The sequence below is a fragment of the Anolis sagrei genome, chromosome 3, assembly GCF_037176765.1.
Source record: "Anolis sagrei isolate rAnoSag1 chromosome 3, rAnoSag1.mat, whole genome shotgun sequence".
NCBI classification, from domain to species: Eukaryota; Metazoa; Chordata; class Lepidosauria; order Squamata; family Dactyloidae; genus Anolis; species Anolis sagrei.
The window spans coordinates 205,382,045-205,401,369 of record NC_090023.1 but is presented as its reverse complement, the minus strand read 5'-3'; the positions used below and the strand labels follow the sequence as shown (position 1 = coordinate 205,401,369).

General features: G+C 37.0%; 1 protein-coding gene across 1 annotated transcript in view; it reads left to right on the top strand.

Moving 5' to 3' along the window:
- ATRNL1 (attractin like 1) overlaps positions 1-19,325 on the top strand; it is a 678,126-nt gene that overhangs the window by 568,028 nt on the left and 90,773 nt on the right. Inside the window, exon 28 of the mRNA XM_060768490.2 lies at positions 15,052-15,166. Coding sequence (XP_060624473.2) covers positions 15,052-15,166 — 115 coding nt within the window. The remainder of the gene's footprint in view (positions 1-15,051; positions 15,167-19,325) is intronic.

Sequence of the window (19,325 nt, the reverse complement as noted above, 5' to 3'; positions counted from 1 at the left end):
TTTTCCAATTGTCCGGAGAAACAAGATGAATTTGTTTGGAAGGAGATAGTGCTCTGACAAAAATGTGTGTTTTTGTTTACATTTGTAAATTAACACAAAAGGAGACAGACAAAACACAACAACCTTATGAAATCACTACAAAATGACTGCTTTTGTACTTGTTCATATGCAGTTGGTTTTTTGGTCCTCCTACACATATGCTGTATATAGTCATGTATAAGTCAAGAAATTCAGTCAAAAATCAACACAAAAAACCTTCCATAGGTCAATGTAATTATTCTCTCTCTCTCTCCCTCTCTCTCTCTCTCTCTATATATATATATATATATATATATATCACCCCCTTCCAGGCCTGTAGCCAGGATTTTGATTCGTGGGGGGGGGGCTGAATTTGGTTCCGGGGGGGGGGACTCAGGATCTATCCTAGCAAACCTTTTGTATCATTCCAATACCCCCATGCATATGGGATATATTGAGCATGGTGATCAGATCATGATATAAATAAACATAACAGTTTAAATAATGTACCAGTAAGGCCTTCTCACGGACCACCCTGAGAATTTCAGGGGGGCTGCCCCCCCCCCCCCCCCGGCTACAGGCCTGCCCCTTCTCTGACTAGAGCAGCAAAAGATAAGACCTTAGTTCATTTTAGGAGAACCTAAAGAAGTACTGATTCCTCTACTCCCTCACCCTCCTACTGCACTGCTTCTGGCCTTTTAAAATATCTGGGTGGGAGAATGGCAGTGACACCCTGAGGTGTGCTTTCCCATCTCCATGTGATAGTGCTCAACTTATCCATCGATTATCAAAATTCATAGCTTTGACCCTAAACCTGTATGTGACCTATACATGAGCTGAAAATGTGCACAAGGATATGTGGTAATAGAATCATATCACATACATCTAAGAAGATTATTAGAGTTGGAGCAGGGAGGCCATTCTCCATGTGACAAATTGCCATTTAATCATGTAATGTTCCAATCCCAACTGTGGAAAGATCTTAGGTAATCTCCAAGTTAAATATCTGATATGATTGGAAGAGGGTTGTCTATCTCTGAAACAGCATAAACAAGATATTGATAACATAGTTATTAAGACTATTTTTTATGTGTTCCTTTTGGGCCGTGGTGGCACAGTGGATTAAACCGCTAAGCTACAGACGTTGCTGATCAAAAGATCAATGGTTTGAATCCATGGATGGGGTGAACTCCCATTGTTAGCCCTAGCTTCTGCCAACCTGGCAGTTCAAAAACATGCAAATGTGAGTAGATCAATAGTTACCGCTTCTGTGGGAAGATAACAGCACTCCATGCAGTCATGCTGGCCACATGACCTTGGAGGTGTCTATGGACAACGCTGGCTCTTCAGATTAGAAATGGAGATGTGCATGAGTCGAACACAACTAGATTTAATTTCAAGGGGAAACCTTTACCTTTACTTAATGTGTTCCTTCAGTAATTCTAGTACCCATTCATGGAAGGCTCCAGTAGCAATTGTTAGTAATATAGCATATACAATACAGAACTCTAAAGCTCAGCTAATAAGAGAGTAAGGAAGTAAAGAAAATATTTTTTCTCTTTCTCACAAAGAAAGTGTGACTCAACACTGTCAAAAATGACATCTGCCACAAAATGTTTTCTGTCTTGCAGAATCAGCACTTTTCACCAAAGTTTTGCATCTTGTTTTGCATATTTTTTTTTATTTTACACAGAAATAGTTTGCGAAAAACTTATACTTTTCGTGAAAACTTTGTTTTTTGCATAACCCCTGTTTCAATTCATTGTAATCAGTTGAAAAATCATTGTAAATGATCAAAACTCCTTCATAGCCTTGCCGAGTAAGAAGCAAATATTTGATCAATGTTATTGATAACTAAAAATGTAATAATGAGACTAATCACAAAAAAAGGTTGAATAAGGACCATCTTCTTTAAACTGTGTCCTATTTATTTAGAGTTGATGGGAGCAAGCGGGGAGTCAACTGATGTGGTTGCACTGAGACTAGGTGTCTATCTTGAATCCTGCAGCCCTTCCTTGGGTGAATCATTTACACCCCAAGGGCAGTCCAGATATTTGGTTTTGTTTACAGCCAGTCACTTAGTGGAAAAATCTCAGACACACTCACCCGAGCCATATGAGTTCAGATGAGACTGAAATACTAAAGTTTTCTTTAGGGGTATACTCTTGCCCCCATGTCCTTCCTCAAAGTCATGTACCCTATGGAGGCTGTTCCAGGGCTATACCCTACACCAATGGTGTCAAACTTGTGGCCTTTCCAGTATTTTAGGCTTCAGCTCCTTACCATTGGAAAAGCTATATAGGGCTTCTGGCAGTTGGAGGCCAAAACATGTGGAGGGCCACAAGTTTGACACCTCTGCCCTATACCTGAATGAGTACCAAGGTGAACACCAATCTTCTCCCATTGCCTGCCAATGACAACCTGTTTATAAACATCACCCTAGCCAATTGTCAGAGTCCCCCAGAAACACTACAAGGTAAAAGAGGAGAAAATTCCAAGAGACAAGTGAGGAGACAATCACAAGTAGTCTACAGACCCTGCATTCATCACATGCAGCATTTTGGGGTTTGACCTCTGTGGTCTCTTGAGTGTGGAAGCCATCAATAAGTTTCCTTCTTGCAGCATTCTTGCCTCACTATCATTTATTTTTGCCTACAAAAATAAAATAAGTGATGGTTTACAAGCCTACATAATGGCAAGGACCAGTTGATAAATAAAGCCAAGTTACTCGTTTCTATCATCATTATCTCCTATAGGCACTTTTTGCCAGGGTAGTGAATCAGAGACATAAATGCATGTGCTGAGCTTTCTGCGGGCACTCCACAGAAACAGTCTTCTCAATGGTGGGGATGATGTGAAATTTAAAATTGGTCACAGTGATTACAGTTCAATGCCATTAATTCAAATGTTCTGGACATTTTCCTACTGAACAGTTATTAATCCATATATAAGGGATTAATCCATATATCCTATATTGGGTGGAACAGAATAATGTTTACATTGCGCTTTTTGTAGATATACTTTTGTGTACTTAGATTGTTAGGCTTCTGAAATAACACGAATTCTGTGGTGACTAATGTCAGTGACATTTTGCTCCTCAGAAATATCTCATTGATTTCCTTTCTGACATCTATGGTTGAATAGTAATCATTTTCTATAATTCTCACATTTCTTCTTAAGAGTCACAATGCTGTATGCCTTTTCACATGAATAATATTTTTAAGGCCACGGTATTATGGGGAATAAGACAGCAATTCTGGATCTGCCTGCAAAGAATTCAAGGGTTTTGAACATTTACTTATGCCTTCATTGCTTTTGCACATGTTTTTCCAACTTTCAATTGCCTAAAAAGTCAGTATAGTATTTATAGCTCAAAGTAATTTAGTATGCTGGTGCTATTAGCAATTTGAAAATATATTGCCAAGTTTGCATTTTTCCTGTTCTGCTGATTATCTTTAGGAAATTTGGTTTACTATATTCTTTTGTCATTTTTGTATTCCTCTATGTGTTGAGATCAAAATTTTCCAGACATGCTTCTATATGGTAACATTATTATACACCAGTGGCCTCAAGATTTATTTCCCTTTGGTATCAACCAACCACTGGACTCTGCACTTCTATGCCTGTTATTTCCGTAGACACGGTCCCTGTCCTATCAACCTTTCTTCACCACACTATACCCATCCATTCCCACCCCACATAATTTCTGGCAGCTAATCTTTCTCTAGTTCTTTCTAGACTTTTCTTTTGGTCCGGTTTTAAAATGTAGCTGTTTGTGATCATGCCTGAGACAGGATCACATTTGACTATCTTTGTCATAAACAGAATGGTTGCCAGTTCCATCTATTTGTCCTGCAGTAAAATTTTTATTCTTGCTGGATAGAAATCTGTGGACCAGATTGGAGGTCATCATTCTATGTTGAAATCTGTTGTGTCGTGGTTTCTGAAGAGTGAAAAATCCAAGAGAGCTTACTGCTTTCATCGCTATTCTGTGCGGTTGCACTTTCCCATAAGGTTTCAGTGGCGTTTTGGAAAGGGAACATAATGTGCTTCTTTGATATAATTTTATGAACCCTGAGGATAAATCCTCCTTGACAAGAGTGAGTTAGCTGTGGAAGAAAGGAAATTAGCTCAATTTCCCCTTCAGTTTGGTGGCAGCATTTTAAGAAACCTAGGGAGAGAGTCCTGCCAGTAGATCACTATTCTAAAATAGATAATAATGCTTACCTACCACATAGGGGGAAGTGGAGTTTAATTAATTAAAGTTGTAAATCACTGTGAAAGTCTCAATTGGAAAGCAATTCAGCGAAGGAATGCAAAAACATTGATAGTGTTCAAGTTCATCCTCTAGTGTCTCATTGTACATGGAATCATTTTAAAGGGGGAAAAGCTTATTGAATGTTTGTGGAGAAAGTAGTGGAGTGTGTGTGTGTGTGTGAATGCACAAACACAAATTAACCAACAGATACTCTTATTGCAATATTCTACCGCAGTATTTTCTGAAGGATATTCTTCCTGAAGCATAGATTTTATTTCAGTAGAAGTGTTTGTGTAATAATTTCATTAATGCTTAAATTATTCATGAGATTTCCTTTTATTTCAGTGAAATAATTGAGCCAACAGAAATTGTATTGAATAATTAACAATAACTGTACAGCTAATAATTTGGGGCAGGATTTCCAAACATGGGGTGCTCTGAAAGATGCAACCAGCCACCTTGGCAGATTTAAACCTGGAATTGCTTGAGTTAATCCTAGTTTGAACTTCGCAATTATAGTGTTGTATAGGGATGTTGAACTTCACTAATTCTACAGTGTAGATGTACCCTGAGAGATCCCTGTCTTACTAATACTAAGGCTAGTTATATTCCTATTAATTTTCATTCAGTTCTTCCAAGGATGAAGGGAATGCCTTGGGTTGTCACCGACAGAAATCTAAGAAGCAGCTGTGAGGCTGTGAGATCGCTGTGTTAATTGCTTCAAATGAACATACTTGATTGTTTGTGTACAAAGCAATCATCTTTATTTCAGTTGAGGTGAAAAAATTAATTTACATTAGTGTAAATTATAATTATCTGTAAAGGAGTAACTTATCCCAGCTGCTCAGAGAGTCACTTTTATTTATAGACAGACTGTGATAAGAATAGCATTCAGATGTTTTAGTTTGGCAACACAGAAGTGATTAATGCATAGTTGTTTGCATTTTAAATACTTTGCACATCGGATCTGTATTGGTGCACTCTGACAAATTTTATTCTGCTCGTGTCAAAATACTTATTACTGCTGACAGGTGTAACATACCCACATTAATTCCTTGATCCAATTTTCTAATTGCTTTTTTGGCATGAGATGCCAGCCATTTAGTCTTTCATGATCTATTTGTCTTTATGGCATAATAATGCACTTTTAAAAATTAGATGCACCTAGCTTTCAAATGAGTGCCCAGAAATATATAGCCAAGTACTTAAATAAAATGACTGCTCCTTTTCTTTGAATATAAATTATCAGGCAACTTTTCACACATTCAGTACATTTCACTTTCTTAAGACAGTAAATATTTTAAAGAATCTTATTAATTTTTACTCTAATCTACTCATTCTTCTCCAAAACCAAAGCATAAGTCAAGGGGAAAGGAAAGCACAACTGTAACTAATTTTCTGAATGGAACTAAGTGTGTTCCAAATCATGTTTCAGGATTGCTAGGAACACTGAAGCACCTATTTGAGCATCTGTTCTCTCGTGCTGCTGTTGTTATATACATATGTGCCCCCAGCTAGATTAGGTAAATCTTCTTGAGCTGAATTTAAATTATCTTAAAGTAAACAAACTCCCTCACCTTCCCAGATTCTTGCACATTAGTCAAGTTGGCATCAACAGACTGAACCTGCTGATACAATCAAATGGAGGTGACTCTGTATGCTGAGGAGAGAATAATATTGTTTTGCCATGACCTGAGACATATTCATCAAGTTCTTCCACTAATCATAAAGTCTGTGTAGCAGATCTGTGCTATGTCCAAGTCATCTAACCAGTGAATGTGAAATCTGTGCTCTTTTCACCCCCTGCTGTGATTGTCTGAAATGTGGCCTAAACTGTAGACATGGGGGTTTGGTAACCAAGCAGTGGTGCTATGAATTATAAGACCTGAGGTTGTACACACATTCATCTAAGGACCTCATCACATGAAGATCTAGAAACCTGGGGACAGTGGAGGAAACCATGGAACAGCATCCAGCTTCATCCTCTTACTGTTGTGGGTCATGGGCTGCCATCCCACAATGTTTCTGTGCCATCCCCAGCTTCTTCAATGAAGAAATGGGTAGTCACCGGACTCCTCGGGGATCCCAACAGAGCCCTGCTGGAAATAGTCCTGTGTCATTTGATGGTCTCTGGCGGACTCCATCCTGATAGCATACTGGGAGTGCACTGACGGGGAAAACCACCCATTTGATGAGGTCGTAAGATGTAGATCTCTTCATTCACTTGTGAGGAAAAGGTGTAGTGGTCTGTTGAAGGAATACACAATAAGGCTTACGTGTCAGAACCTAAACAGTGTTTTGAGTTGAATTTTTTAAACCGAACAACCTGGAAAATAATACATTGAAAGAGGTTGGTAGTCTCAAGGCACACCATTGACAGCTTATATATTTAAGCTCTCATAAGGTTAATGGCATTGCTGCAACATGGTTTACATATAAACACCATAGGATAGGACATAGTTGAATGATTTTCTTTATGGGACCATATCAACGACTAATAGAGACAAGAAAATTCATAACTGATATTTGCAATCACTTCTCTGCTTCGTGCATTTTACATAAGCTCTACTATATGTTTATTCCAATTGTAATGTTCTATAACCTACAAGAAGCACTGCCTGAATATCAAGCAAAAAGTGGGTGCTAGAAACAATATGATACGAAGGCAGATTGGCACAACCTGGGGATCACAACCAGATACAGCGAAGACATCTGCCCATGTGCTTTGCTACTCTGCTGCTGAATCCACACTAAATCAGTGGATGTAACTCTTAAGGAGACATGCTGCATTATCATGGGGTGTCTGTGCCCTACACCACTGGAGAAATTACACTGTTTAACTGGTATTGCGCCACCTGACACCCGCCGGGAAGTAGCAACCAATAGTGAAAGGACCAAGGCAGTGACATCTCTGGCCCATCCTCTGTTTGGATATCAGCCAGCATGCCAACAACTTTTCTAAGATCTACAGAGACACCCGCTGGAACACCTCAGCAAGCGAGAGTCCTAAAGTGGCAGGCTCAAACCCAGACCCTCAATCAATGGCTGATACCAAATGAGAGACTCCCTCCTGGGCAGAAATCTGGGCAACTTGGAAGGTGCTGAACAGACTGGGCTCTGGCACCATGAGATGCAGAGCCAACCTTAAGAAATGGAGCTACAAAGTAGAATCCACAAGATACAAGTGTGGAGAAGAACAAACCACAGACCCCCTACTACAATGCAACCTGAGCCCTGCCACATGCATAATGGAGGACCTTCTTATAGCACCACCAGAGGCACTCCAAATGGCCAGCTACTGGTCAAAGGACATTTGAGGACATAGAATGCCAAGTTTTCAAACACTGTGTGTTTTTGTCTTTTTTTTTTTCCCTTTGTTGTTGTTGTTTTTTGTTTTTTAAAAATACGATACAACTGTTTGGTTTGCTCCTGACATGATAAATAAATAAATAAATTATAATGTAAAATACTTTTTAGATCGCTAAGCTGGAAACATGGGTCCCAGCTACACAGCATTATAATGCAGCTTGAAGCCACATTATAGGGTCTGTGTAGACTCATATAATGCAGTTAACTGCATTAATTTAATTTATACTGATCATATCATGCAGTTTCAACCTGCATTATATGGCAGTGTAGACTGAGCCATAGTGTTTTATTTATTATATTATATCATTTATTTTAAATAAATCTCCATTTTTAGTGGAATGTTCTTCCAAGATAAAAGTTAATGGTTTAATTTTAAAAGCAAAACAATGTAAATTATTGGCTACTTACACATGACACTTCTAGCTCTAGTATTAGGTGAAACTATGATATCCAAAAAGTTGGATTCAATTCCTGATCATTTATGGTCTCAACTTTGATAGTAAAATATATGTGGCCTAAGAATTGTCTGCATAATCAACAATTAAAAAGAAGAAGAGAGATTCGCTTTTCCTCGCCATACGTTTTCTCTTTAAAATAACTGAAAATAGGAAATACCATATTTTCAACTCTAGAAAATTTGTGAAAGCATACAACCCATAAAGTTTGAACATCAATTAATTGTTCTCTATGATTCATACTGACTTTTCAGGGTGAAAAATATTATTTCCTCTATAATATAGTACAGACACAATCCAATAAAAATAAGATTCTTTTGACAGTGTGAAATGGTTAGGTATTTGCTTAACTGTGGTGCCATTGAAATCATATGAAATGAAATGTGCTAAATTTTGATTCAGCAATACTTAAATGTGTTTTTGTGTATTTTGGTGTTACTGCTGCTGTTTGCAGAGTTTCACAGTTATTAATTTTGATCAAGAAAAATCACCTCACTTTATTTTGATATGTTCAGTGTTTCTTCTTTATGTTATCCATTCCAAATGGTTTATTAACTGTCTGGCTGTCTGTGGTTGCTTTTTTGGCACAGCATAACAGTTACTACTTCTTTCCATCCAAAATGTGACAATTCCAGTAAATAAATCACAGTTACTAAGTGCTTTGGGCAAACAAACATGTGCCTTATCTCTTTCCCCAAAAGCTGTGGAGAGTCTATGATAAACTGTACATTTCAAAGAACATGTCATGTCCCACTGAAATAACTTTGATTCATGGTTATGTATTTATCTTTAAACAACTGACAAACCTAAGGGTATCTGAATTATTATCATTTACTCTATGTTGCCTGGGTCTCTTGCTACAAAATTGAAATGATATACACTAAGATTGCACTTCTGCTTTCTCAGGCTTCACATGCTATAAAACATTTTCTCAGGCAAAAACCCACAGAAAATGCTGGCAGTGCGTGCTTTAGATGAAGTTCAGCTGAAAACCGTTAATGATATTAACATTTTAAGTGAGACATGTTTTTAACCTCTTCCCAGTTTTTTACAATGTTTCTGTAATGTCGTCAATACTGTCCAACCCTTCCTACTTGTTTCAGTAAACACATGGCAACCCCAAAAGGGAGCTGGCAAGTTGTGTTTCTATTCCAGAAACCTAGAAATCAGCTGTTTCAGATACATATGTTTAAAGGCTAATTTGTACAAGAGGGGGGAGATCCCCTGTCCTTTTATTTAGGTATTTTACAGATAAAGTACATACCTGTTTGGTCTTCTGTGGCTAACAGCTCTTTGGAAGTTGGGGAGAAGATTGAGGAATGAGAAAGTGGGTAAAGCTTCGGTCTTCCACCAATGCAACCTTGATACAACTAATATTTCTTCCAAATAACCAAAAGGAATAGATTTATTTATTTATTTATTTATTTATTTATTTATTTACTGCATTTCTGTAACAAAGCTTGAGATATAATATTTCTAAAAGTGTCCTATTACTTGTTATACTCATGATATTGAAACTACATATGCTGCAATGGTCTTAACTTGAGAGGGACATTACTGATTACATTTATAATTTTATCCTTTGCATTTGTCCCAGCTCGCTTTGTTTAATCCCTTTATCATTTTATATTTGTGTAAGTATGTTATTGTTTTTATTTTATTGTATTACTTTGTTATTATTTAGTATTTTATTTGATGTTATTGTCTGTTGTATGTATTTTATTTTGCCTTTTTGTAATTCTTGGGCTTGGCCCCATGTTAGCCGCCTCGAGTCACTTCGGGGAGAGGGTGGCGGGGTAATAATAATAATAATAATAATAATAATTAATAATAATAATCTTTATTAATAATAATAAAGATTATTATTATTATTATTATTACTTTAACAATAATGTTGTTAAATTCACAAAAATTCACTCAAAGTAGATGTAACAATCAAATGTCAAAATTTCCATTCCTGAAATGTTATACAATTATAAATCCCAGTTATATTTTGAACAATAAGAATGTTAAGGTCAATGTTCCTGCTTGGAATCCTTTGCTTCCAGCAAGTACTTTTACAATATTGGATGTACAGATACCCTTGACATAGAGTGCAACCCCAGTTTTCTTGAGACCATACCCGTGGTTTCATAAATAATAATAATAATAATAATAATAGTAATAATAGTAATAATAATATGCTGACACAAAAACAAAGTATGTCACAACAAACGAGATCTATATGCTAGATTTTGTATCACAAAATCACAAGTCGAACACTTCCCAAGCATCTAGGACTGTGTGATGTATTTTCAACTAATAATGATAATTATTATGATTATGATTATTATTATTACTATTATCATGTGTATGTGACAAAACAGTATGTCCTGTCTAGAATTTTTCTATGTCTTCCAGGCAAGCCTATGGCATGCTTAAACTGGAAGTTACTGTATATATTTGAGTATAAGCCAACTCGAATATAAACCAAGGCACCTAATTTTCCACAAAAACTGGGAAAATGTATTGACTCAAGTATAAGCCGAGCATGGGAAATGCAGCAGCTACTGGAAATTTCAAAATCAAAATATATAGCCATAAAATTACATTAACTGAGCCATCAGTACGCTTAATGTTTTTGAATATTTACATAAAACCATAATTTAAGATAAGACTGTCCAACTCTGATTAAATCATTATTTTAATCTTCTTCAATGTAAATTTGCTTATGTATTGTATCCTTCCAAAAATAATAAAGAGTAAAATAATACATGTAATAAAATAATAATAATAAATTATAAATGTAATAGTAATAAAATAAAATAATAAATGTAATAATAATAATAAATTATTAATAATAATAATTCCAATAATAATCATAAAAATAATAACAGAGTAAAATAATAAGTAACCTTGACTTGAGTATAAGATGAGGAGGGCTTTTTCAGCCCAGAAAAAGGGCTGAAAACTTGACTTATACTCAAGTATATACTGTAACATATAGTTGCCCTGGAAGATTTAGCAAATTCCTAAAGAGGATACCTGCTAGGGGCTACAGTTGGTCATTTGTCTTTAATGTTTTGTTACAAGAATGTTTAGTTCAAAACCAGGATGCAAATTGGAGGTTGTCGTAAGGTCTTTCCTGCATCGAAAATACCCTGAGAAGAGGGATATATTGCATTTAGGGCTTTCAAGGTGATCTGTCCAACAGTCATTGGTGCTTGTGAAAGACCCTTGAGCTTTACAGAGCTTCAGAACTAGCTATGTGGCTTCATGAGGCTTACAAACACACTTTGCCTATTTCATTTTAAAATGAGAAAATTACCAATTTTTCATAACTGGAAGTAGACGTCTGATAAGCTTGGCTTTGTCTTCTTTCCATGTTTTTAATTTCTATTTTGCTTTTATTTTTATTTTGTTGTATTTTTACCCCAGGCCTGTTGAAGGTGGCAGTCTCTGGTTTATGCAGTGGGAATGAACATTCTTCCCCCACCTCCATAATGCAAAACAGTTCATCAGCCTATTTAATATAAAGTTTTATTTTCCTAAAATCGTTCTCACATATGTTCACAAATACACACATATATTCTGTGTTTTTCATTCTAAAGCAAAGTATAAGGACCTTGAACTGTAAATCAAAAGATGGTATATTTCCCTTTTTATCTTAAAGCATGATAGGGTTGCTTTCTAAATATTTATACATTAGAGAGCAAAACAAGTTATTTAAACAACATTTGTTTAAGAAAAATCTTCAGTATGCAATTAAACATAAAACTTCTGAAATGAAAAATGCATATGATTTATCATATGTAAAATATGGAGACATGACTAATTTAAAATATTTTTAAAGGCAAGTGGTAGAAATTCTTATTTGTACAATTTATTTTTACTTTTCTTTTCTTCCACCCACCCACTTTTTGAAATAATATTTGAGAACTGTGCTCTACTCAGACCACTGACAGTTGTTAGATGTTCACTATATATTGTATTATGTGTGGTTGTTTTTATACTGAAATGTTTTCTATGATTTTTTTGTGTTATATTTTAGCTATGTTGAATCTCAGGTTTGTCCCCATGTAAGCCGCCCTGAGTCCCTTTGGGGATATAGAGGCAAGGTACAAAAATAAAATTATTATTTTACTGACACAAACACACTGTATTTCACAGCAAATGAGATCTATATGCTGGATTTCATATCACAAGTCGAACACTTCCCAAGCGTCTAGGACTGTGTGATGTATTTTCGAATGATGCATGCAGATCCAAGTAAGGTGGCCTTTTGCAGCTGACAGATCGTGATTTTGTCAATGTTTATTGTTTCCAAATGCCGGCTGAGGTCTTTTGGCATGGCACCCAGTGTGCCAATGAACACAGGGACCATCTGTACCGGTTTATGCCTTTGCAGTTCGTTTTTGAGGTCCTGGTAATGGCCAAGTTTTTCCTGTTGATTTTCCTCAATGCGACTGTCACCTGGTATGGCAACATCAATAATCCAAACTTTTTTCTTTTCCACAATCGTGATGTCTGGTATATTGTGTTCCAAAACTTTGTCAGTCTGGATTCGAAAGTCCCCACAGTATTTTTGTGTATTTATTTTCCACTACCTTTGCAGGCTTATGATCCCACCAATTCTTTACCGTTGGTAGGTGGTACTTGTGACATAAGTTTCAGTGAATCATTTGGGCCACAGAGTTGTGCCTATGTTTGTAGTCCGTCTGTGTGATTTTCTTGCAACAGCTGAGGATATTATTATTATTTGTAGTGATACATGCTCCCCATTTACTTACAGTCTTAAAAAGCAAATTTTTATTCCAGTAGTAGATAAAGATACTTCTTTGTAAATGGTCCCAAACTCCAACCCTAGCATCTTCAAAAATAGTATGACCACTGTATCAATAAGATATTATTGGACATTATATAGATATGTGAAACCACATATAATATTGAAATGAAGGACTTCTGGCCTAGGAATAACATATGGTTACACTGAAGGACCAAGAAAACGCTTAGAGATGTCATAATTTGTCAGAAGTGGATAAATGAAATCACAAATATCACTCCCACAGAGACAGAAGTCATACTTCAGTCATCTCATCTGAAAGCCTATACTTCAACCAGTATAGGTTACAGATGTAAAGAAGGCTGATAACAAAGGTATCTTGGCATACTGAACCACCCTATTGAGAAAATAGTCAACTATGGTTATTTTTTATGCTTTTTAGGAGACTGTGGGATGTGGGGATGGCATTTGTTGTTGAATAAAAGCAGATTTCTTCTTCTTTTTTTGCATAAATGATTTTTTTTCACAAAAATTCCAAAATTATGACAAAGCACCCAAACATTTACAAAAACCTTTGTTGCCTTGTCCAGTATATGATCTCTACTGCAGATAACACAAGCTGGGTGGATCAATGACCTGACTTGATTACCAAAAAAATCCCTGTTTTTTCTCTATTCTATTATTTATTTATTTATTTATTTACTGTGCTTATAGACCGCTGTTCTCAGCCATGGGGCGACTCACAGCGGTGTACAACATGTAAAAATAAGGTGCAATTTACAAGACATAATCTAACAACAACTAGAAATATCAAAAACATCATCATCAATAACATCCACAATCTCAATATCAATAATACAGTTACAACAAAGTCATTCGAGTCGTCTCATTGTTGAACCACAATCCAATATCGTTTTCCATTGTTCCGTTCCTATCGTCATTACCAGTTATTGCACTACTTGTTTGAACGCCTTCTCGAACAGCCACGTCTTTAGTCTCTTGCGCAATGTCATAAGGGAGGGCGCCAGTCTGATGTCCGTGGGAAGGGTGTTCCACAGCCGAGGAGCCACCACCGAGAAGGCCCTGTTCTCTCGTCCCCGCCAGGCGTGCCTGTGAGGCAGGCGGGATCAAGAGCAGGGCCTCCCCGGACGATCTTAAAGTCCTCGTGGGCTCATAGGCCGAGATGCGGTCAGATAGGTATCTTGGGCCGGAACCGTTTAGGGCTTTATAGGCCAACGCCAGCACCTTGAATTGAGCCTGGTAGCAAATCGGCAGCCAGTGGAGCTGGTGCAACAAGGGCATTGTGTGCTCCCTGCATCCCGCTCCTGTTAGTAACATGGCTGCCGCACGCTGGACCAGCTGAAGCTTCCGGGCCGTCTTCAAGGGCAACCCCACGTAGAGAGCGTTGCAGTAGTCTAAGCGGGATGTGACCAGACCGTGTACTACCGTGGCCAAGTCAGACTTCCCAAGGTACGAGGTATTCTACCAAGGCTCCTCTAGTTTTCTTATGAAAACAAGCAAGGTGGTTCCTATCACTTTCAGCAAGATTGTTGATTTTCACTATATGAGCTGTATGGGAATGGAGTACCTTCCTTCTGACTCTCTAGTGCAGAATGATTATGTTTTGATTTATGCTGCATGCTACTAGTCCAATTTGTATTTGATTTTGCCCCTTTTATTTTAGCCAAGAGGTTTCTCCTCCTATATTTGATGCAAAATGCAAAGAAAATGAATCAATAAATTTATTTTATCTTTAGCAATACTTTCTCCTGTTACTTCTGTTGCAATTAAAGTTGATTTAGAAAACGTAGCATACTATTATACCTTCTGTATTTTATCTGCAAATTGTTGAGTGATGCTAATCCCATGAGCATAGGTAGTGCTGAAACATCAGATTGTTGATCAGAATGTTTTAATAATTAACACTACCTGCTACTGAATTGCTGGAGTGAAACTTAACAACCTTCCTTTTAGGTCATTTCATTTTTTTTCTGGTTTAACTGGATGAAGCAAGTTGTATATGAAACCTTATCTTTAAGGTTTTATAAAGAAACCTTTATATTTAAGACACCATTTTTATATAAAATGGGAAACATTCAGGGATGAACAAATTTAATTAGGAAACAAAAAAAGAAATACCAAGGGAGAGTATTCCACATGCAAAATGATGTTTTTTGTCTCACTTTCAGGGTTCTCCAAAACCCATCGCCATTGAGCCTTGCTCAGGAAACAAAGCAGCAGTACTTACTGTGTTTTTATGCCTGCCAAGAGGATCGTCTGGAGTCCCCCCACCAGGTCAATCAGGTATGAATCCTCCTATAGCACTAATTGGGTAATGCTATTCTGCCTATTTATATCAACATTGAAACTGATCAAGGTCCTCTTTTAATCCTACCAACCATCCAGTCTATAGCAATGGGGGCTGCTAATAACTTGGGGATTTATTATGTTATCCAAAGTTCTTGTGTGTGTGTGCACGCGTGCACATGTTTAAACACAATTTACAATTTCCATTGTTCTTCCATATCTGCTGAGCTAATTATATTAATAAGCATTCTTTGCTCAACTGCTTAAAATGCAGGCAACTTTCTGAGTTGTTGATTTGCACAAAAAAAAGTCAACTTGAACTGACAAGGCAAAGTTTGCTGCCACCATCACATACCTGAATAGCAAAAATAGACATAATCATGTCTAATTGCTGTGTTAAGGTAATGTATTCACTAGGAGCTAAATTTAACATCAGTGTAACATAATTTTAAAATTGAGATAATATGTTGGAAACTACATACTTAGGAAGAGTATGACCAAATCCTCCATCAGACATATAAACATAATCTGATAGCACAGCGGGTTAAACCGCCAGCTACAGAAAATCTTGCCTACCAGAAGGTTAGCAGTTCAAGCCGTGGTTAAGGTGAGCTCCTGCTGTCAGCCCTAGCTTTTCTGCTTATCTAGCAGTTTGAAGACAGCAATGTGAGTAGATAAATAGGTTTCACTTTCACAGGGATGTAAAAAGCGCCCTTGAAGACATGCCGGCAAGGTGTCCATGGGCAACAGGCTCCTCAGGCATCGAAAAATGGAACAATAGCACCTCTCCATGCCGAGTCGAGCACAGCTTCCAGATGTTGGAAATGAAAAAGAAAGAGGGAAGCCTTGTTTCTGTCTATGTACTGTTAGTCTTTGTTAATCTGTATAAAGGCATTGAATATGTGCCAAAAATGTATTCTATAATCCGCTCTGAGTCCTCTCGAGGCGATAGAGAAGAATATAAATAAAATATATTATTATTATTATTATTATTATTATTATTATTATTATTATTCTGACACAAAAACACAGTATGACACAGCAAATGAGATATATATGCTGGATTTTATCAAACACTTCCCAAGTGTCTAGGACTATGTGATGTATTTTCGAATGATGTGTGCAGATCCAAGTAAGGTGGCCTTTTGCAGTTGACAGATCACGATTTTGTCAATGTTTATTGTTTATTATTATTATTATTATTATTATTATTATTAAACATTGATTTTGTCAATGTTGTTTATTATTTGAAACACAAGATGAGTCCACAGCAGACAAGATCACTCTGCTGTATGTTGTATTGGATCACACACTGGACACTTCCCAAGTGTCTAGGACTATGTGATGTATCGGCAAATAATGCGTACACATCCGAGTAAGGTGGCCTTCTGCAGCTGGCTGATGGTAATTTGTCAGTGCCGATTGTGTTTAAGTGCAGGCCAGGGTCTTTAGGCACTGCACCCAGTGTGCCGATCGCCACTGGGACCACCTTTACTGGCTTGTGCCAGAGTCTTTGCAGTTCAATCTTTAAATCCTCGTATCATGTCAGCTTTTCCAGTTGTTTCTCTTCAATCCTGTTGTTGTTGTTGTTGTTGTTGTTGTTGTTGTTGTTGTTGTTATCTGATCCCTAGAAATTTAACTTAAAATCTAGGCATATCTACCAATGAGTGTCAGAGTTCTACCAGTGCTGTTGAGACACTGAAGGATTATGTGCCCAACTTCCTCCTACCTTGCAGAGTTGTTTTACAACTCAACATACTACTATTCACTTATGGGAAGGAGCTGGGTGTACTATCTTTCAGCACTACACTTGCCAGCAGTATGGAACTCAATCCCTTGGTAGAGCTGCCTAGATTTTCAAAGGGGTTTGGGTGGCATTTGTAATTGTAGAATGTTGGGATTCAACCCCACACTGCCCAAGTCTCAAGTTCTCAACGAGGAGCAGTTAGTTAGCTTAGTATACACAAAGGGTTTCTCTTCCCCCATGTCTCCTGAATGACAGTTGGGAATCACATTTCTTAATAGTAAAGAACTGGATCTGAGCTAACATGCAACTCTTCCAAGGTTTCAAATAGAGGGAGAAAACACCAATCATTACATCCTTCTGACACACACAGAGAGATCTCAAACAAAGCATACAACATATACTCTCCATACTAAAGTGTAAGAAGGCACAAGTCAGATTCAAAAAGCTTGCAATAGAAAAGTCTCCATTTTAAACAACCAATCAGAATGAGAGCAGAAAGAGAGAAGAGAGCAGAAAAAGGTACATTTTTTAAAAGGTGGGACCCTGCATGTTTACCTCCTAAGCTCTAAATTCTTTGCAGCCACATCACACTGCACTTCACGCTCTGCTCACTAATGAGCTGATGCTCAGCTTTTGTATCCTGTTTATTTTTGGATGCCCTGCTATATTTTAGGGTAGTTTTTCCCTAACATAGAAATTGTCCCAAAATGTCTATTTTAATAGGAAAAAAATCACAAGGTTGTAAGACTTGCTGATGACGTTGTAATTGTGAAACAGGGTGCTAGCCTATATGTTTGAGCTAAGGAAACTAGAATGGTATTAAACAGTATACCAACCTTTGGGGAGGCAAAAATATATCCATGTATCAATATCCCCACACCTTATATGAAGCATATATATTATTAAGGAACATAATAATGATCCATTGAAAAATAAGACAGATTTGGAAGTATTGATCTTTGGTAATAATTCAGGAGGTCTGCTTATATAAAATGATAATGGAATCAGAAATGGCCTGTGCCCAAACAAGGAGCTGTAAAATAGTTGTAGTTGTCATCCCGTCCCCCCCCCCCCTCCGCTTTTTTATTTTTTTGGTAATAAAGGGTTGAGTGTTGTAATAGCAGTATATATCAGATTTGTACATATAATTAGCACTGATATATACTGCTATCACAACATAGCAGTATATATCAGTGTTAATTATATGTACAAATCTAATGGAAAGATTTTAAGGACATTCACATATTAGCAGTACCTTTACCCATCTAAAATAATGTACACATACGATTTTAATGTGTACAGCAAATGACATGTATGGGAGGGGAAGGTTGGGGACAGATTTGTGTTATGTTATGGTGTGTGTATGGAAGCAACTAAAGATTTACATCATTTGGAAATTAGTTTTTGATGTTAGATGAATGTCAAACGATGATAGTCAATTGGATCTACTTTGGATACCTAAAAATATTGTTGTTTCTATTGATCTGGAAATGTCTATATCTTCAGCAAGATTGCAATTATTTAAAGGAGGACAACTCTGTTCCTCTCTCACATCCACAAACCACGAAATAAGAGGTATTTAGTGTGTAGTTCATCATATATCTGAACTCAATAACCCTGTAGAGATAAAGAAGGTAAGCAGATGGGCAGTGTTTTGTTAGATGATGAGTAATATTCCTAATGTTTTGAACTGATAAGGTGCAAGATGTCTTATTTAATATTGATGGAATGTAAAGTGCTACCTGCAGAGTTAAGCCAGAAATTCAGACGGGATGAACACACCCACCCACTCAGTCATGCAGTAAAATTATACCTGTATTGCATTATTTAATACTATGAGTATGGGGATGCATGAGTGAAAATTCTAGCTTTGTCAAATAAAATCCCAAATCACTTGCACACAAACATATGCAAAGTCTCATAAACAAGCCTGTGCACATAAAAGAAGCAAGAAGATGGAAAAGTGGCTTTTGAACTTATAATAATAAATAATAATAAAAACTTATCCTTCTCTCTGGCGTGCTAGGATTCCCCCCTACCCCCGCCAAGAAAATTGGGGATTTTGGGTGTAATGGGGCAACCAGCTCTGACATTCTCCAGCTTGAACATTATGAAATGGCAAATGGAATAGTTGGGTAAACTCAAGCTTAACTGCTGTGATGTCACAGAAGACTTGTATTGTTTTGGTCTAGACAGACTTGTTGCTTATCTCATGTTAACCAATAGTTCCAGAAATTTGAGCTAATGCCTACATGTGATGGCTTATGTAATAAGGTTTACTACATAACGTAAACATGTTTACTCAGAGTAAACCCCACTTATATCAGTGGAAAATATTCCTTGCAAAACATAATTTTAGCTATAGCTTAATGTTTACTTAGCTGTAGCTGGGGTAAATGTGTTTGCTTC